Source organism: Columba livia, chromosome 1, assembly GCF_036013475.1.
Source record: "Columba livia isolate bColLiv1 breed racing homer chromosome 1, bColLiv1.pat.W.v2, whole genome shotgun sequence".
NCBI classification, from domain to species: domain Eukaryota; kingdom Metazoa; phylum Chordata; class Aves; order Columbiformes; family Columbidae; genus Columba; species Columba livia.
The window spans coordinates 80,827,989-80,849,917 of NC_088602.1; the positions used below are offsets into that span (position 1 = coordinate 80,827,989).

The 21,929-nt window shown below is 38.1% G+C and overlaps 1 protein-coding gene across 10 annotated transcripts in view; it reads right to left on the reverse strand.

The window, feature by feature from the left end:
* ROBO1 (roundabout guidance receptor 1) overlaps positions 1 to 21,929 on the reverse strand; it is a 736,887-nt gene that overhangs the window by 82,711 nt on the left and 632,247 nt on the right. For all 10 annotated transcript variants that reach the window (XM_065064434.1, XM_065064469.1, XM_065064416.1 and 7 more), the window contains one exon: positions 2,378 to 2,498. In XM_065064434.1, coding sequence (XP_064920506.1) covers positions 2,378 to 2,498 — 121 coding nt within the window. The remainder of the gene's footprint in view (positions 1 to 2,377; positions 2,499 to 21,929) is intronic.

Consider the following 21,929-nt stretch of genomic DNA (forward strand, 5'->3'; position numbering starts at 1 on the left):
AAGAATCTGAAGCCATTGGCACAATCAGGAAGTTAGAATACCCAAAGATATGACACAGATTTCTCATAGGGGTACAAAAGCACCAGACAGAAGGATAAAGAGGCAATCCTATATTCTTAGTGTCTCACATTTGTGTTTGAAAAAGGTAGTTCTGAATATTATTTGGACTTTGTAGGTTAAGGTAGAGAGATTCAGTATTACAAAACCCTAGTGAATGGTTCAAGTAAAATGTGAACTGAACAAAACCCTACAAAAGAACTTCCGTTATTCTCGAGGATGTCCAAACCAACTGGACACTTGTTTGTAGAAAACTTACCTTTGCTTGCAATGCTAGGCAAATCATGTTAGAATGAAACAGCAAGTTGATATTTAAGCTGCCAGTTCTAGCCTAGGTTGATATACAAGAAGTGAGAAATAAAAGAGAGACCTACAGACATGAATCTAGCTGTCAATTAAAAAAACACAAATACAGACTTCCCTCCACCCCCCCAGCCCCTTTCTTCTAAGTGTAGTAAAACCACAATCTAAATGCTAGAAAAGAACATTCCGGATTAAACTAAGGTTTATTCAGCGTAATTATGCAAGAGAAATGGACTGATGCGGTAAGGCCAGGACTTACAGGACAACAGCAAACCCACAAGAGGCACAATGTTCTCTAGATCAGTTTCCTAAAGGCAGAGTAATAGCCCGAGGGCTTTTGTCTGCCCGTTCATAACACTCTTACTCAAACGTATAAATGGGTAAGGGAAATGAGCACCGATTTAAGTATCTATCTTCGTCACACAACTATTTGGTAAATACAAGGAAATCTTAGCAAGGATCACTTTGAAGCTTTCTAGTATTACCACTTCTGGCATGCAATCTTCTCTCTGATCTAAAGCAGAGACCTAAAAGCAAAAGTTCAACATCTAAATAACCAAACCCCATAAACAGATGATTTATGCTGAAAGATTTTAATATATGAAGTTGGCATGTTTCTCATACTTTTTGACGCATATCTAAGGCCCGAGTTGAAAGAATGAGGTGTATTAAAGATTTCTAGACACAGACTGATAAGACATTTAAAGCTTTACTGTCCTGTTTGAAAAGAAAACCTCACTAGTTTTCACAGGGTCAAACTCAAAAATACATTTGAAAGGAAAATTAGATGAAGGAAAAAGCAAAGAAGGCCTCTCCCTGCAATGCGTCCCTCTTACAGGTGTTCAGCAGGAGCAAAATTTTCCAGCTTGGATTACATAATGTTCCATGCCATGATTCCCTGGTTAGTACCAGACTAGTGATGAGCAATTAACTGGTACAGCTAACTAAGAGCCCAGTGTCAGGACTTTACTCATGTAACAACAACTTCCTTTCAATTCTAGATTTTGCTTGGAAGTTCTGAAAGCCTATTTGACAAAAAACTTCCTCTCCAAGTGCTTCAAAGATGTCTAGAAATTAAAAAAAAAAAAACAAACACAAACATTATGGTGGATCACAGGAAGTCTTCCGTAGCTTCTAAAAAGTTACATGCTATCTTGCTGGATATTCAGTTTCAACAACTATAAGATGTTTTGTTATGGAAAACCCTGCTTCAAATAAAACTGTGAACAGGACTTCAAGTTGCCCAAGATCTAACTCTAAAAAGTAGTGAAGACAGATAAAAGTGCCAAAGACTGAGAAGACAGATCTTAAATTTGATTTTTTTTTTTTTTTAAAAAAAACATGGCTCGGATGTTCTCATCCTATGATGATATCTACTCTTCCTGCAGAAACAATTAAGCTATCTCAAGCCTCTCCTCTACTTTAAAGCAACATGGGACACATTTTGAATGAAAACTACCAAAGATGCATCTACAGTGATAATGAGGAAATTCTCCCATACCAAAGGTATTCCAAGATCGCCCCTGGCATTACAGTTTCTTTTCTGCAAGAGCAACAAAAAAATGCAATTTTCAGCTAGGCTCAGTTATCTTAACTGGAAATGTATGTTGCAATGCTGAGAGGAACTATCATTAGGATCACTTGACCAAGTAGACCTGTTGTATATTTATAACACTAAGCACACAGAACTATAAATGAAAGGATAACTATTTAGAGCAAAAAATGTAGAACAATTCTGATTTTCTTCAATGACAGGGAAAATTAAGCTCCTTAGTGATGTTAATTTTTGTTTTACAATACTGATCCAGTCAGTGGACACTGGAATTATTTTAGTTTGAGAACTAAGAAAGTGCCTTCCAACAGCAAAGCCAGTCCAAGATGGATTGCAAAGCCATTAAATAATTTTCAACACAAACACTGAAAAGGAAACAGATGAGAATTATTCCTAAAAAAGTGCTTACTAGAAAAAACAACAGTTGGACATTTTTATCAACAGTCTTAAAGGAGGAATTCTTACCTAAAACAGTGAGCTCCGCAACTTCACTTTCACGTTCTCCAACCATATTTGTTCCAACACAAACATATTTGCCAGCATCATTCTTCCTGGTGTATGTGATCATAAGCTTTCCTCCTCTGATCTAGGACAAATCAAGAATAATAATATTAACTAACGGTTTAAGAATATTTATTAACTTGAAAAAGGTTTTGCTACAGATGACGAAAAAAACAAGCTATGAGTTATTTTCCAAATCATACAAAAAAGTGAAAAAATTTGACTACTAATGTAGTGTCCTCCCCCTATGCAAAAAGCTTGCCTCTTAGTTTTACATCAGTATTTTAAAACCTTTCAGATTTAGAACCCTATTACTCTTTCCTTCATCCTGTATAATGTAACACTGGCTGTTCAACAGCCTGTTTAATGCTTGTTGGCCAGAAGGACTACAATTCCTTCCTATGCGCTACTGCAGTGTGATATAATCAGGTGGAGAGTAAAAATTAGCACTAGACATAAAACCCATTTTCACATCAAGTGCTGCAATTACTTTTTCTTGACAAGAAATACGTGTACATTATTCTACTGTTGGTCATGCTCATTATTATTCATGAATTTTGTGTTTGTTTTTGTTTTCATTTCTAAAGGAAGCGAAGGAAATTTCTTATTCCTTATTTCTTCACCTTTAAATAAGCAATTTTAAAGGCTGATAAGCAGCTGGGCAGAAGCAATTAAGTCCTTACTGGGAAATGAATAACATTCTGCGTTTAATTCAGAATTCAGTTTTCAGGAGATAACAGAATTCCAGTAACATACTTCCCCTTTGTGATTCCAAATCTTATTATTTTATTTTAAAATATATATCAAATGCATATGAAAATATATGTTTTCTCTTTAAAAAGTCTTTGTTCTCCCACTTGATTGACAAAATGGTTGAACAAGTTTCAAAGTTCACCAAAATGCAGCAAAATTTGTGTACGCTACAGATTATGTACCATATTTCCTTTAATACACGGAAACATGATTACATTAATTACATTTTTAACGGACATACACTTATGAGTCAGATGACATACAAAAACCACTGCAGTTCAAGGCATGGGTGGAAGTAAATAATAAATAAAAGCCACATATGAAGCTACATGAAAGAATCTAATGTGGTCAGTGACAAGGAGGACAGTGTTCCCAATATGAGACATTTTGCTCCAGTTCCCTACAGCTAGTAACCTATCCGTGAAAATTTGACATTTTGAGCAGCGCTGGGATCTTATTATCATTGTAAGATGTATGTACACAACGATGACAGTTATTGAGATAAACGAACATGCACATGTAACGTAGATAGTGTTGCATACAAATTTCATGTTGTTGCCTTTGGCGCTCATTGTGTGATATGTCCTTTATCATCCAGATATCTAGTAATGCTGAAATTTCAATGGGGATTTGAGGCATGAACAGTGAAAAAATGAAGGTGACCTGCACATACACGTTTTTAGATTGTTGACTGCCTGAAAGAGTAAGCATGAGAAGAGAATGAAACATATTACTAAAAGTCTATCTATATCTATTCCTGTTTTCCGTCTCCCTAAATCACAGAAAGCTATTTATTTCCAATTAATCTATGCAAAGAATTATAAAAAAACATTTTTACATGCAGTTTGGAGCATTACTATATCCAGCTTTATATGCAGAAACATATACTTCTCATGTATATCAATCCTGAACGCACTGGATTTAACAAAGAAATGTATTTGCATATCACAAGAATTTACCAGCTCAGCTGATGATTTCAAGGCCCTGTAAACTGAAAGCAGTGATTTTCACACACATCCTAAGAGTTTAAGTCCTACTGAAATTCAGTAGCACTTGTTCTCCCTGTGATTTTGGCACTTCAGAAAATCCTCTTCAAACTCACTACGATATGACGCAACTGTGTATTTTGCACAAATTGTAACTTCCAGCAAGAATTATCCTGGGAATTTCTTCTAGGAACCACCACAAGACCCTCTTCAAAGCACAGATGGAGAGAAACATTACAGCAGAAACACTGGAACAACTGAAAAGTCATTGAAAGTTGCTTTTCTTCCAAATTATTTGGGAATTACAGAAGAGAGAAAATGCAGAGGAAACATTCCCTCATGGAGGTTGAGACAGACTTCCAAAGATGTGAAATGCCTACTGAAGGAAGTCGTGCTTCCAAGATGAAATTCTGAATGCATTTAGTTTATTTTTCCTAGGGGTTTTCCTTTGTTGGTCTTGTTTGTTTGTTTGTTTTCCTTAAAACAGAAGGGTTTAGATCTTTAGCTACAATAATGGCTATGCCACATTAAATTGTGATGAATTACACAGTTACAATAAAATATACTACAGGGGCGTGTGGAATTACATATGCGTGTAACTAGTGCATTCACAGATGGCTAGAAGAAAGCGTTCTTCCTCTGTTGGGTCACTGCCCAAGTTTTGCATTAAATTTTAACAATTAGGTACCCAGCATCTCAGTAAGATTCATCAAGCCCTTCTATTAACAAGACATTGCAAATCAGATCTGTAGCTATGACAAACTTACATTCTCTATGTGCAATGTTTACTACTTTTTTTTCCTCAATAGGAAATCCTAGAAATACTTATGGACCAATTGCTTTAACTAACAAAGTACTCAAAGAAATACATGTATGTGCATTTTTGTAAGAACACATAAGGAATCACTGCTACATTTCTTTGTCTTACTAACTTCAAATCCAGTATTTAGAGCAGTAAAGAGCCAAATCACCTTTGGGGCAGCATCTGAAATGCTGCAAATTAGAATAATTCATAGTCTGAAGATACTTAACCGTTAATCAGGGCGTTTTAATTTCAGTGGTTTGGCTCTTCTCATATTTGTGACCCTGCCCCCAGGATACACCAGCTGGACTTCACAGTAGTAAATGACATAATGGTTTGAAAAAATGACAGACAGTGTAACATTTCACCTCAAACCTCCAGAAGAGCTGTTACCACACTGAACACAAAGAGAAGTCCGTTCTTCCCAGTAAACAAGATATAGCAACCAGTTTTATTACACTGCTCTGCGTATCATGGGAAAAGAATTGCTTTGCTAACTGCCAAAGCCTTAAGCCCAATTTTGAAATGATGGAAGTAAGTATCATATTTCATTTATACAGAAATGATGCCAAGGCACTCTTTGACTTTTCATGCCTCTTCAAGGTTTTGTTGTGTTCTGTGCCTACCAGCAAATTTACTAGGGCTGTGCAGGTAGAGAATGCAAGAACAGCACTGAATACTGATGAGAGAAAACGATTGTGATCAGCGGTTCACAGATGATCTTCAGATGCCTGTCACACGTATGGATTGTTGTATGTCTGTTAAGAGAAGATGTGATAGCATAGTGACTCACAAAGACTTATTGAAAGCTATTTTCTATGACCTGCCTGCCTGACCATATTATGCTCCTCATGAGTGAATTGTTCATTCAAGCAAGTCCACTTCATTTATTGCTTTAAACAATAGTCAGAGATGTTCATACAGAAAATTCCAGGCACCCACAGAGTTAACTAGGTCCAGAACTGTAAATTACGGCCACCCAGCAGCAGAAAATCATATACAAATAATGAATCAACTCCGTCAGCCAATAAATCAAATCCATAAAAACTTACCCAAGGGTTTTACAGCATAACACCAAGTATTCAGTATAGCTGTACGCATATATATATATACTCATCCTAAGACCATATTTCATGTACCTATGCGTGTTGTGTGTGCGTGTGTAAATTTCTCTGTCTAAATCCATTCCCAACTGTCAGCATTAGGAAATATTTTTATATATGTTGGTGATTCATTTACTTTTCACAGAAATGTGATATGAAATATGAGAAAGAATGAAGTAGTGAGAGAAATGCTTAGGAAGTCCAAATGCAAAGGTGACTGACATTTTTTTTAACTTTGTTTTAGCTCATAGTTTCATTCTATGTAATAAATGAAATCTGCTCTGCTGCAAGATAGTTTTAAAGCAAATTTAAATTCACAAGAAAATGAAATTTAGACTACAGAGGAAAATATTGACCTCTATACAGGCAGGGCTTCTGCATATGTAATCTCACAAATTTCACATATTTCAGTCTTTTACAGTACAGCATACATAATATTACTTTTTTTTTTTTTCAAAGGAAATGTGACAGGTATGCGATATTAACCTGCCAGACACAATCTGTGCTTTAAAGCAGTACCATCTGATTGCAAATGACAATAAAACAGTTGAAGAACAAGGTGAGTACAGGCAATTGTAATTAACAGTGTCACTGATGGTAGATACAAGTACAATGGAGCTTTTATTTCTTAGTTAGGAAACACAAAGTTTGCTCATCCCCCTCTATGCGATCTAGCATCTCAAAACAGATTAGTATATCCATATTACGACTTACCATTGCATCATAGACTATAAGGCACGGAATGTCAGCAATGGAAAACAACTATTTTAGTGAAGTTGAGTAAGAGTATAAATTAATAACTATCTTAAATTTTTATTTAAAAATGTGTATAATTTTGTTAAAGCCTTGTGAATCCCATGTATTTTTCCCTACCTACAATAGCATGCTTACATATCAGACACTAGACATCAAAACGTGTTTGGAAAAGGTCTTCAACAATGATTAAAGTTCGTTCTTGTTCAGCTTCAAAGTTCAGACTGAGGAGTCTGTCCCGCTTTCGATTCCTTTCTCTGGGACCCCAGCAAGGTACATGATGCCTCCTCCAGATCAAACACACAAAAAATTCTATTTGAAGTTTAAAACATACTTTCAAGTGGTATTCCCATGCCATAAATCTGTCATGACAAAGTGCAAGTCAATTACTCCCTCCTACCACACAGACCAACAAAACAGTCCTGCAATGATGACAGGCCTGAAGGTGGAGTTTATAAAGGATGGTGTAAAATGCATAGGGAGATAGCTTTGCTTAAAAAGAAAAGATAAAACAACAATTGATTCAAGCTGCTGCTTCTGGCTCCCCTGTCAATCTGGCCAAGATACATCAGAGTCAGAATCGGATTCAAGTTCGCTCATGAGACGGCCTTCCCCTCTTTTATAGCCTCTTTATTAATGGCTATATCTGCAAGAAGATGCGTATCTACAAAGGCTTGTGGGTAATCTGTATCCTGAATTGTTTGGTGACTACAGAGGGAGCCGAAGGTTATTCAGCAGTTGGCATTATCACAAGACATCAAATATCAGAATTACTGTATGTATTTGACACTTCACCCAACTAACAAGATCATGGAATCAGCTAAGACATATGCAGAATGTCATTAATCAGCTTCAGAAAAGAAATATCCATACCTCAGTATATACAATTTCCAGAAGTTTAGAACTGTAACAGTCCAAAACTTACTTTCTACAAACATCCGGCCATTGTTAATCACAAAGGAAGATTTAATTCAAAATAGGCCATTTTTAACTCACATTAATCAGAACTATTAATGAGAACTAATTTCTGATCGGGCCACGATGTTTATATGAAAATATTCGAACCAGTAAAACACTTCCCTGAAATATTTTCACAGCTACAGTAGAAAATACTTACTAAGCAACACTTCCTTTCTTATTATAAACCAAGATGAAAATCCTCCTACAACAAAAACATCTTAGGACTACCTTAATGGTCTTAAATCTGCTTTACCAAGATCTAAGAAACTTAGAAACTGTTTTTCACAGTGCTATTTACCGAGTACAGAAAACACACTAAACGTAACTAAAATAGGCAACACATAAGCACATCCTGTGGATCAGTAAAAAATATACAGAAATAATCAATCTTTCTTCAACACCCAAAGAAAGCCCAACTGCGCCAAACAAGGGAAAAATGACGATGACAATATTTCTGTAAAAATGTATATTTAACCTCATGCATGAATCTCCCCTGGATGCAGTGGTCCATTATATGGCTTTCACTGCAATCAGTGCCTGAAATCAGAAATAAAAGTGAACTTGAACTGAACCCGGTGTCTGGTATGTCTTCATTTCTCTCCCCTTAAACAAGTTGCATGATTTGAAGTATCTGTTACACAGGAATTTTCTTTTAAGCATCACCACCACTGTGCTATTTACACACCTCCAAGGATAAAAATCCCAGACCAGCTGGGGTTCATTTGCCACACAAAATCTCTCAGTTTTTAATTATGTTACCTAAAGTATCACAAATGTAAAACAGAAAAATAATCCTAACAAACCACAAATCTTAAAACATCTAAAAAATTCCTACCTGGTAACTATAAAGGAAACAACATAGCCCAAATCTACAGAGGAATTTAGCAGCCTGTTTCCCACAGAGAGTGCCTACACTGCAAAAGACAGACCCCCAAGCCCGTTTGCGGGGCTGTCTCAAAGTCACCAAGAATGAAGCCAAGGGCAGGTCCAGGCTGGCTCTCTGGGGACCACAAGGGCCCATTTACACAACCAGGTGAGACCAGACCCTGCAGCAACCCTGCGCACTGCAGAGTCCACCTAAACCCTGCAGACAGCACGGGAAGGGTGGAGGGGGCAGGAGTAGCACCACCAGGCCATTTCAGAGGGACTCTGCTGCTGATTTCAAGGGGACTTCAGTCCCTAACCATCACTGTAGATACTGACCAACGTTGCCTTGCTTTTCTAAGACTGGAGTTAAGGTTGGCAGGACAATGATGTGGATTTAAGAAAACTCAGTATCACGGGCTGTATTTCCTCAATAGGAAGTTTTCTGCTGTCCCCTAAGGAAAGAGGAGCTGTGCCGACCACAAGTCTCCAACAGCAGAGTCCTAACTTTCAACTTCAAAGCTTAGAAGCATAAGTAGATAAAACTTCACTACGACTTGTAACCTGATGAAGGACATTTCTCAGGGTACAGATCTCTCACAGCCATCCTGCCAAAAGAAGAGATTTTTCAAGATCCTCATGTAGGGTTTTCTAAAGGACTTCAAGTTACCAAGAGCTTTGAAGCAGTCTACTCTGGGTGAATGTGCTCTAGCAGGTGGGTTGGACTAGGTGATCTCCAGAGGTCCATTCCAACCCCAGCCATTCTGTGATTCTTTTACGAGTCCCACAAGAAACTGAAAGGTCTTTAACATACAAAACCAAGGTTCTCCTAGACTTAAAAGTACAATTGTGAAACAACAGCAACAAAAACATCACTGTCCTGAGAGAAAAGAAATAAAGAATTATTCAAAATTTTTCTCTTGGCATGGCTCTGTGTAGCAGGTCATTATTTTCAGCTTTGGTTTCAGTTATTCAGTGACCTGAGTTGCAGTGGGTTTGTCTCAGACTCCCCCTTGTCTCGAGGAGAGGGCACATCCCCTCCAGGACCGGCTGCCCGCTGCCGGTTCCCACCAAAGGGGATGAGAATCCCTTGCGTCTGGATCCTTCCCGTGACCATTGTGCTTCCTGCACTCGATGGCCTGTGAAGGTTTTCCCCCTGGAGCTGGTGCAGCAGCCTCCCAAGGAAAGGAGGAATTTCTGCCTTCCTCTGGGGGTAAACCTGAACCCCTGATGGCACAGAATATAAACTGGCAACAAAAGTAAGCAGAATTTGTCACAGGTGGCAAAAACACAGTGGATTCTTTCATACATTTCCAAGCTGATATTTTCAGTTCTAGATTTTGAGATAGATTTGACTTCTCATTCAAAACATTTTCTTTTGAATCTTTACAAATTAGTTTACTGCACAAGAATTGTTGGCCCTACCAACTATACAGTAGAAATACACAAATATTTTGGAAAATGTAACCTTGAAAAAATAGAAAATGTTTTCTAACATAACTAAAAAACCTACTGACTTTTGACCAAGATGACATGTCATGGAAATGAGACCATGCTTCAAAAAAAGCATAGAAACCAGGGCTAATCTACCATTGCATTTGTCTCTGACTGAGCCTAAGCTTACTAGAAATCTAACTCCTATAGTAAGACTATGCTGGACAAACAAAGTTGTAAAAACATAAAATCTTTCACATAATTTGTGTAACACTTTAAAAAAAAGGAACACTTGCATCACATCGTTCATTTTTCATGAACAGTTAAACACAAAAGTCATATATTTGCCTGCCACATTTCAGTCTTCCATCAGCAATCACTGCAGCTCTTGTAACTGCAGCACATGCAAATCATAAATCACAGATTTCCTTGTATTTTCTTGTGGTCTGTGCTAGAGGACTGAGGTACAAACCTGCAGTGAAACGCAACCACAAGAAAATCTGATTGCAGCTTTCATGTTTTATTGAAGGAACACTGCAAAGTCACTGGTCTAGACATTTCAGCTACAAACAAGGTCCCTGCTTGGAAAATGCTAAAATTTAAACTTAGAACAAGGAAGAAAATGGACAGAGTGTTAAAGATGAAATTCCCCAATGTCCCCAGTTCACATGGCAGCCCTGCGTCATTATTTTCGCTTTTGTGCTCAACTTCAGACCCTCGAGACAGACTCAAGAGGCAGCAAGTGACCTGCAGATCTCAGTCTATTCACAAATGTTCAGCCCTCTGCTGCCACTGGGGACTATACAATATAAACTGATCTTTAGCAATGGACAGGAAAGCCAGAAGCTACTTGAAGTTTCTTTTACTTTTAAAGTAACTCAGCACAAGTTGCAATCAAACCAAACAAAGCATCCACTGTTCCCATTCTTCATTCGTACTGGGATCATTGCTCCCTGATGCTCAAGACATTTCCCGTCACCATCCTTTAGCTACGATACCCTCTGAGAGTTGCTGTTTGCTGGTTACTGCTGGCTTGCCACTGAGAAATACAGCTCCAGTGTTGGCAAGAACAGGCTGCCACCAGTTCTGCTCTTTCCACTCAGCCCTTGCCTTTGGAGCGGCAAACCGCTTATTGCTCAGTGTGTAAATGGAAGGGGTTACACTGCAAACAGCCAAGGAGACTGGAGAGGCTGAAGCCCGAAAAATGGTGCCTCTCTCTCCTTGTCTGGGCTGGGGGCTGTCTGAGCTATTCAGGGGGCTCTGGAGCCCTGCTGGGATAATTGCTTCCTTTGCAGCAGTTTCTTGCTATTCCTCTCAGATGCCATGGTGGGTTTAAACTCCTGGCCTAAGTTTTGTTGTTGTTAAAAGGGTATTGTAAACTGCACCAATGGAAAAGGGGGAGAAAAACCAAGTGGCTGGAAAAAGGGAAAAACTGTTCTGGACACTGGAAATATCAGCTGCTTGACTTTTTCCATTTGTATTTACAAAGCTAAGTAAACTACGACCTAGCTTGCCAAGTTCTCTATGGAAATAAGTGTCTCCTGTTTGTGGCAGTTTGCTATTGGTGGAGTGGGCTTGTAAAAATGGCAGAGAAATTGAAATTACTCAGCACTTTAATTTTCCCCGTTTTTCTTGTGGCTGAGTACATGCCTATTTTTACACTGGTACTATCCTAACATAAGTAAGAAGCTTTGATGTGTAAAAACACATAATGAATAGGAAGTTATCTTTACTGAAAACTAAAAGTGTTACCAGATCAGATTTCAGCTCCTTTGGTACAAATTACCTCCTTTATGACAGCAACAGGAAGCTAAAAACTGCAGTCACATTCCCACAGTAAACCTTCCTCTCTAAAACCAGCCACACTACGCTTCTAAAACAGACAAACTCAAATGTTCAGTCTGAAGTAAACACTTAACTTTTAAATATATTACTTTTTTCTTCACCAGCTACGTAGAATGACAAACAGAAAAGAAGATATACCTATGTATTTAAAAGACTCATCTAACTAACATCCTGGCCAAATTTTCCAAAAGCAGACGGCAAAAGTTAGGAGTCCTTGGTTGCTGGGTGAGGTAAGGGGCAGTCATCACTTCTGACTATCAGATGGACATGCTGTTTATGCCTAGACAGTCGAATTTGCAATTCCACTTTCAAAAGCTGGTCCTGAATGCACTGCCTGTAGCCCATAGCACACACCACACTGAGTGCCTTCCTGACCCATCGGGGGCCATTGACAAACGGGACGTGTAAGGGCTGCCCTCAGCTGAAGGGTACTCCAGCTCACCACTCCTGATGTACTGTAACTCAAATCAGCGCTCCAAATACATAAAAATATTTCTAGGAAAAATATTTATGACTACTATTTCTTTGTGTTGTTCCTATTAGTGTACATTCTTCCTTTGCTGGATTCCCTCCCATGCTGATGCACCTCAAGGCAAAGTAAGGAAAATGATGCAAAACCACACACCAAGGAATGCTGGGGAAAGCTGATGTATGTGAAGAGGCATAGAAGACAGTATTTAAAGGATTGTCTTGATAGCATCTATGCAAACAAAAGCTTTTCAATAAGCTTCCTTAGTTGTCTTGCCTACTTTTCCAACACAAACAAACATTAACAGGATCAACCACTACTGCAATATGTAAACAAATTTCACTAGGTCACATCAGCACCCTGATGACTGAATCAAGATAGAACCTTACCCAAAATCTTGCTAACAGCAAAGTTCACTCTTTTTTTATCTCAGAAGACACATTTGTTCCAACAAAGATCCACTGGTTTTGCTTATTTATGTCCAAAAAAGGTAACAAAATTATACTTGCTACCCTTGCAAATTCATATTTAATTGAAGACTAGTAATGGGGGTTTCAAATATTAAATACATAAAACTTTCAGAAATTAAGGAAAAGTTCTAAAACCCTTCAAGTATGATAAGCAAAAAAACAAAATTGTCAGCTGAATGAAGACTTCATCGGTGATTGTTTTGGGTTTGCATGGCAAGGTTTTGGTAGTAGGGGGTGCTCCAGGGGTGACTTCTGTGAGAAGCTGTTAGAAGCTTCCCCCATGTCTGATAGAGCCAGCACCTGGAGCTGCACAAGAGACCAGCTGCTGGCCAAAGCTGAGCCCATCAGTGATGTTGGTAGCGCTTCTGGGATAACTTATTTCAGAAGGTTGGGGGGAAACTACAGAAGAATAATAGCAGAGAGAGGAGTGAGAACACGTGAGAGAAACAGCCTTGCAGACATCAAGGCCAGTGGAGAAGAAGGGCAGGAGCCACTCCAGGCACCAGAGCAGAGGTTCCCCTGCAGCCCGTGGTGCAGACCATGGTGAGGCCGGCTGTCCCCTGCAGCCCATGGAGATCCACGGTGGAGCAGATTCACCTGGAGCTCATGGAGGACCCCACACTGGAGCAGGTGGATGCCTGAAGGAGTCTGTGACCCCATGGACACATGGTGTCCAGCCAGGGTCAACTCACTACGGTCCTTTTAGGTGCCCAACGTGGGCCAAAGGAGGAAGAAGCCTGTTCCACTCCTTGACTTTTGAATCGCATATTTAAGAGTTATTATTAAAATCCACATTCATCACACAATCTTCACAATCTTCACAAACTTCACTGACATCAACAAAAATAATTCCCCACACCAAAATCAAAAGAACATAATTACAATAACGAAAGAAAATCGACAATTTACACACAATCCACCCCTTCTCACTTCACCACAATTACAACCACCAAAATTCTTGACAATCTTTCTGCTTTCTAACATTGTTCAGTGCACTGAACATGCATTATACTATTAGGCATTATACTTCATGTACTTCATACAGGCTTTCTAAGACAGGTGTATTGTTAAGTCTGTTGAAGAAAAAGCAAAAAACAAAAACCCAAACCCCAACAACAGAAAACAAAGCAAATTTTTCTACTGAAAATGGATGTCAGTCATGACCAAAAATGTCAGAAATTCAGAAAATGTTTGATATAAATGGAAAAAAAAAGTGTTCTGGTGATTCTCTTCACCTTTCAAATAGTTTTATGTGTTACCACACATTTGACAAAAGTGTCATAAAACCTTAGTGAGTTTCATCCTTTGATGAGATCCACTTTCAGGCTGTTTTGCTTTAGTCGTTTCAGTGGCTTGCAGTGAAATACTACATGTTGCCCTAGACCTAAACTTTGGCAATAAATGTTTGCTGGCATAGAATATGAGTATTTCTACTATATTTCAGGAAAATACTTAAATAGTACTTAAATTTCTGAATACTGAATTCTGAATACCAAAATTCTGGAAAATCCAAATAGATTTTAAACTTTTGTTCAAGATCTCTAAGAACTATAGTACAAATGCTATACTATAGATATTATTACTGACACTTTCACACATCCGTACAAAGAAAAATCTGTTATGCAGGCCATTCAATGTACTGAATATTAAAATATCATATTTTCTGTACTTAGAGTTGCCTTTATTAACATGTTAGATTTTGATCTAGGCTCATTCTGCCCGCACAGCAAGCTAATTTCATAGCTGTGTTGTCTGGAAATACACCACAAAGGTATGAGCTTATGATCCTAATGATAACTTTTCAACAAATGCTTAGAAGAAATTCACCTTGAAGTGAAGGACTAGGACTGGGTCTCTGCTGAGCTTGACATGTTTGTAGCACAAAGCAGTAACTCTGTTCCTGAGACATGTGAGGAGGTGAAAACCAAAGCAGGAAGAGGGATTTAAGGAGATGCAGGCTTCCTTGAGGAGTGGAAGACCAGAAGCTCATTAAGTAGGGATTTGGAAGCAGGTACACATAGGGAATTCCATCAGAAAGACATTTTAGATATTAAATTAGTCACCTAGGAACATACATATTAGAGTGGTTTCAAGTGTTGTTTCTTTTTCTGTATAATCACATGGCTAAATAAACGATGCTTTTCCTTCTCAGAAAGCTCTTTTGTGTCATGACCAGCTAGTGTTCAAGATCTTCCAAAGGGAAATACCATGGGATCACACCTAACTGGAGTTAATGCAGCTGTTACATTGGTTATTATAAGTTTCCAGGCAAGTCTAAGAGAAGGAAAATTACATAACTCTAAGTGAAAAGGAATAAGTGATTTAAGGCTTGTTACCTAACAGGTTGTGTTCAGAAAGTTTATGGAGAGGACAGAAGAGGATGCAGCACTGACTCATTAGTATCCCAAGTCTCTCAACTGAATGTAAAGAGGATGTAGAATAACTTTGTATACAGTCTGAATGCTGCAGGTAGGTTCCTACGTGTAACACCTGTAGACTTTATTTTTAGAAACTAAGAAGGAAAGAATACAGGGGTAAGACCTAATGGACTATGTGCTGTTTGGGATTAAAAGTAATCTCCTCTGTCAGCAGAACCAAAAAAATGTGTTCTCCACTTGACCTGAATAAATAGATCTTATAAAACTTTTAAATAGTAGCTAGTGTCAATAATACAACAAGAATATGCAGAAAACATTTTAAACCATATAGGAGGCAGGGGGGTCCTGGTGGACAGCAGGATGACCATGAGCCAGCACTGTGCCCTTGTGGCCAGGAAGGCCAATGGCATCCTGGGGTGTATCAGAAGGGGGGTGGTTAGTAGGTCTACTCTGACCTGGTGAGACCACATCTGGAATATTGTGTCCAGTTCTGGGCCCCTTTTTCAAGAAGGACAGGGAACTGCTGGAGAGAGTCCAGTGCAGGGCAACAAAGAGGATGAAGGGAGTGAAGCATCTCCCTTATGAGGAAAGGCTGAGGGAGCTGGGGTTCTTGAGCTTGGAGAAGAGGAGACTGAGGGGTGACTTCATTAATGTTTACAAATATTTAAAGGGTGAGTGTCAAGAAGATGGAGCCAGGCTCTTGGTGACAACCAGTGATAGGACATGTGGCAATGGGTTCAAACTGGAACACAAGAGGTTCCACTTAAATCTGAGAAGAATGAGGGTAAGAATGAGGTACTCAATGAGGGCAACAGAACACTGGAACAGGCTGCCCAGGGATGCTGTGGAGTCTCCTACTCTGCAGATATTCAAAACCCGCCTGGACACATTCCTGTGTAGCCTCATCTAAGTGTTCCTGCTCCAGCAGGGGGATTGGACTAGATGATCTTTTGAGGTCCCTTCCAATCCCTAATATTCTGTGATTCTGTGAATATTTGGTATCTATGCCTTTTATTATTTCATGAACACAAAACTGATGGCCATAACAATACACAGGAGCAGACCTAGCATCAAATAGCATACGTGTTTTATCAGAGGACACGCTTGACAAGAATATGAACTTTTCTAAGCACACATTTAAAGGGTACAATGTATTAAAACAATGAATTTTAATACATATTCAGAAAATCTCTGTCAATATCTTTCTCTTATAAGACTTCCCTTGGCTAGATATCAGTCCCACAGACAAGAACAATATTTGCAAATGTAATTTGCTGAGTTAGCATATCAAAACCCATTTTAATTATAACCAGCTAATTATCCAACATGGTAGCTTGGTAAGACAATTCCAAATAAACAGTGTCTTTAACCTGTCAGTAGCTAGAACTTACCCCACAAGGCCAATACTTAATCATGCCCTTTTGTCTGTCATCACACACTTTTTTGCACTTTGTAGCTATGTAGTACTGTAAGCAACATTTCAGGTATGAATCTGACAATTTTCCAATTTAGAAAGAAAATGCTTACTCATTTTTTTTTGTTTTTGCTTAGAGCCATGTAGCTGTTATTTTAACAATTTACGAAAAACAGAGATAAAGTTGTAAGTTTTAAAATTTCACATCTATTTTAACACAAAATTAGGAAGAAATACAATTCATTCTAAAGAATCATGTAAACATATTCCTATGAAACAGCAGTGTGAGACTGAGGCTTCTGTTTCACTTGTCTGAAACAGCGTAGGTTGATTAAGGCTCCAAATGAACAGGTATCGCCAACATCACAAGCTGTAATGATGTGTTAACCTTGGTGACAGTCAGAACAGAAGAGTCAAAGGTTCAGCTGGCATCCCCAGGGATGATCCTTCAAGGTGAATTTGAGACTCATTGACAGGGCAGCACACTAAAACTGACACTGCAGTCTAAGACACGTATATGTTACAAAGATGAATAAATGCCTTTTTCTTCAACCTTATATTCATAGCAGTAGGAGAAATGGCCTTTGTTAAGATGGTTAATGCATGGACAACACAGTTCTCCACCAGCTGAAATTGTAAAACCAAACATTTTCAAAGGTTCTACCTTCTATTTTTAAATTGGAAATAATTAGCAAAGCAGGCTTGCAGGTTTATTTGTTCTGGTTGCTCCAGCTACTCTTAGTTTTGAAAATTTGAAGTTATTTTCCCATGTCCTACTTAAAATGTTCAGATTGCTAAAATTAAGATTTCTTCTCCTACTGAAAAACCCGTTACAACTACCTACATTTGTTAGCTTCAAGAATAACATACAACAGATGACTTTTTATATCACCACAGTCTTTTATTTTGGATGACAAAAGTAAAGTAACAGCAGTCACCTCCAGGTGAGTAATTCCTAATATTTAAGAATGACAAATGTGAAAGATACCAGCAAGTCATATAACATGGAAAATTTCTTAGCAGAAAGTCTCAATAGGATGAAAATGAGAATGAATATGCAGTATTTCCATAATACCCCAGCTGGGAAAGTAACTAGATGACAAACAAACCACTAAGAAAAAGTGAAGCAGTAACAACAACAACAACTGAAAAATGAAGACTATCAACTCATTCAGTGCTCCAAAAAGTGGCTTCTCCCTTGCTGTAAAATAAACTATTATATATACTTTCTTGGAAAGGGTGAAATATTAGTCTCGGTGGAGACAATGGTAATAATCACAATGATTTCCATAATGCCAGAATTTCACACTGAGAGTTTTGGACGTGTGCAAAGTGTATTTTCACGAAACATACTAATCATAGTCATTGTGAATGCAAATTTCCCAGGAGTTATAATCATGTAAAATACCTACTATAAAAACATTCCTGGTTTCTTAATAAACTTTTGAGATCCTTGAATACCAGGGACAATAATTTCAAAACCACTTTGATGCTTCAGCATATCACTTGAATGGTAAAGACATGCTTTTGTTAAAATAACATCTCAAAATGCTTGGAGCTGGGCTACATCCAGCAAGTATTACACAGTCACAAACACCTAGAGCAAAGCATGGCTTGAGCACGTAAGTGAGAATATTGCTCTGCTGTTTTGTCTACAAAAAAGAGCCTATTCATGATTTAGGACGGAATAACACTTTGCGCTTCGGTAAAGTGGCACAACGTAGCTTTGTTGCAACAGTGTCAGGCTGCTTTACGTGTATGAATGAATTCAGTCCCACGACTCATGAAATGCTGAATAAGAAGTACTGAACGACTTCAAGGCTTGCCCAAAGTCACACAGGAAGATTGAAGCAGCAGCACAGCAATCTGCTTTGCTTAGCTTGCAGACTTTCTACCTCAAGGCAATCTTTCCTTTACTGTACAGTAATTTTCTCAGTAGGAAAATGTTCTGCAGCTCACTTTTAAATATTGTGTTGCAATGAGTGTATAGCCTCATGGCAAAAACAGCTTACCTTTAATTCTATTCAGTGTACAGGTCTGCCAGAGAGCAGAACCACTCACTCCTGGAGTCTGGAATACCTACCACGAACCAAAAAATAGCTTTAGTCAGCTACCTGAAGCTCTTATTGTAATGCTTGCCCCTGAACAAGAAGTCTTTTTCCTACTTGATTTGCATCACGTCTTACTCTAAGAGAAATGCTCAAACCGAACACTAGAGTTCAAAGTAGCCATAAGAAACAAATGGTTTCAGATGAACGCGAAGAGCAAGATCTACAGAGGTTGAAATGTGGGCCGTGGTGGAGGGAAGCCCAAGCCATCATGTCAACATCTTTTGCTTTCAAAAACTTAGCATTCTGAATGGCACAACCACTTGGAAAAGCAATGATGCAAAATACAGAAACTTAGAGTTAAGTGATCTTGAGTCATCTCTATGGCTAGTTTCAAAATTAATATATTCCATGTAGCACTAAAAATATTTCAAGACATACACCGGGAAAGCATTTAACTTTCTCAAGTTTTACTTTTTTAACAGTATTATTTTCCCTGGAAGGTTTGTGGAGGTTTTTTTTCTCTCTTAACCTCACAGAGGGAAAAACTTATTCACTTTTCTCCCTCTTATCTCTGTGTGATTTGTTCTCCTTCATGCAGCCAGAACCAGGAGGCCTAGCAGAGGCAAGTAGAAAAGTGACAACGGCAGCAAAGAGACAGGCAAAAGCAAGGAGTGAGAAGAAGTTGAGTATAATTAGATCCAAGTATAATTAACCACCCACACTTCCACAGTAAATAGAAGAACAATCTTTAGGTGGCCATGTGGCAAGTAGATTCTTCTTACATAATGATTTTTCAGGAGAAAAAAAAAAAAAAAAAATCAATCAATTGCTCAGTGCAGTATGAATATTGGCAAGAATTGTTCTACAGCTAGATAAGGAAAGAAAGTATCTTTTTGTCTTTCCCTTTTAAGAAGGCAGACTTGGTTCTGCATAATATTACACAGGAGTTCGGAATAACACCCTGAAATGTGTGTGTTAGTCCCACACTACTGCACGTGGTGAGTATCTGAACTTGGCAGTAAGTAATTGTGAGTATATTATTACCTGGAGAGAGAGAAGTACTCTGTTGGGTCAAGGGAACCCAAGAACTGAAAAATTATTATTTTTGAAGTGCTGTGATTTGGATTAGACTTTTCACATAACCAGAAGCATCACAGGAAACTCAGTAAGGCAAAACTATCCAAACAAAGTGAAATAAGCAAAAATGAAGTTGACAGAATTTCAAAAAGTAGACCAAAAAAATCAAAGCAAACCAAACAAGAAGCTCTAATCACTTACATCTGTTCAAATCTCCAAAAATGGGCACTGTTCTTCTCTACTATTTTTATTCTACATTTTTCTTTTGATTAAGAGAACATAGTATGTGCAAACTCAGCACATAGATTGTTGAGGTTTTATTAAACATGCTTTTAGAGTTAGTGTCATTTTTACTCTACAAAACTAATTCCTTAAAAAAGCATGATACACAATAAAGTCTCAGTTAGCAGTTATCTGATATTTAGATTTTAAGTGACAACATGTGGCTGCTGTGGTGTGCAAGCGACCAGGAATATCAAAAATGCCAAGAACAATCAATTTTATAAGGACCACTAGAGACTTTCAAGAACATAAATGTACTTTCCCCTCCCCCTGCTCCCCTCCCAAAGGAAAGGATTTCAGTGTTTGTAAAACGGTGAACACAGTGAGGAATTAGGTTGTTTCATTTCACTGCTCTAGACTTGCCACAAATAATATATTGATTTCTATAGGTTATTTATATGATAAAAGGTCCTTCATGCTTTCTTAACGGAAACATCTCTGTATACGAGTATTAAGTAAACATAAATACAGTTATTAATTAATTAATTAATTAAAAAAGGGGCAGAAAAGGCTCACAGGTCCAGGAGTCTGCATGAGACCTTAGAATGCAGAAAATATCTAGTGCTTTTTTGCACATTTGATCTGCAGGGATCCTAAGTCCCATGTCCTATGGACGGAAGTCTACTCTGAACATGTTTTCTGCCTGTACACAGTGCGTGTGCTTCCCGCTGTGGGTCCGGGTGTCAGATTCATAAAAGGTTTTAAAAGTTTGATTCTTTGAATATTGCTTGGCATCTCATTGTTTTTGCTCATGATGAGGAATCAGAGAAAGCACACAGTACAGCAGTTGCTAAGGGGCTGTAGAGAATGATCTCTCCAGAAATGGATTTTTAACTTAGAGGAGGATGCTCACACTCTACATGGAGGATTTCCATACAGCTGATGGAGGGAGGGGACAAGAAGAATTAACTTTCTAAACCCAATCTTCATCTTTATTGTGCGTAATATAAGCAAAGGCTCCCTTCCTGACTGCTTAAAAAAACTAACCGAACAAAAATATTTCTTTTTCATTAAGAGAATAAAATGAATGAAGAAATAATTTCCCTCCCACATCCTTTCTTCATCTCTCTTACCCATCCCAAAAAACCCAACAACTTGACTGTCAGCCAAACAAAACAAAGAATTTACTTTCTCAGCATAATAAATCACCTTTGCTCCTAACAATTCAAATCATGAAGTTCTACATGCTCTGGGTAGCTCAAGTAACCTAATCTGAGATAACAACCACCTGGCTTTTTATTATTTTTTAAGGAGAAGCTTCCCAGACTCTACTTCTATAATTTCAGATGGTCCCAAAGGTTCAAAAATCTCAATAAGCCATTTTAACAAGAAAATCCTGATAGTCTAATGCCTATGCCTGTGGAGGTCTCAAAACTCAGATATCTAACACATACTCTATTTGCTGCAGGCATTTATTTTCTTTTACAATCTAGGTCATCAGTTCATGAGTAGGGACAAAAGAAATCTGTGGAGAATTTTGACTCAATGAGGAGTTTTCAAATTCCTTTAAGTCCGCAGAGTATCTGCAAAAAAACTTCATTCTTCATCACTTTACTTTTATATTTAAAAGTAGAAATCAGTGTAGAATACAGTTGACCATAGAAAAATATATATTTAGTTCACTTTAAAGGAGTACTTTTCACTACTGCTGGGTGAAACAATACTGAGAAACCATAGTTATGCATGTCTAATACCTAACATTTTCATTGGCGAGAAGGCAAATGAAATAGCTGAAGCAATGCACATCACTGATGCAGAAGAAGATATTCAAAAATTGTGAGAAAAAACAGAAGGAACACATTCTCTTTGCTATAAAGACAATACGATCAGTGATAACTTCGTTTAAAATGCCAGCAGTTAAATGGCCATAATGAG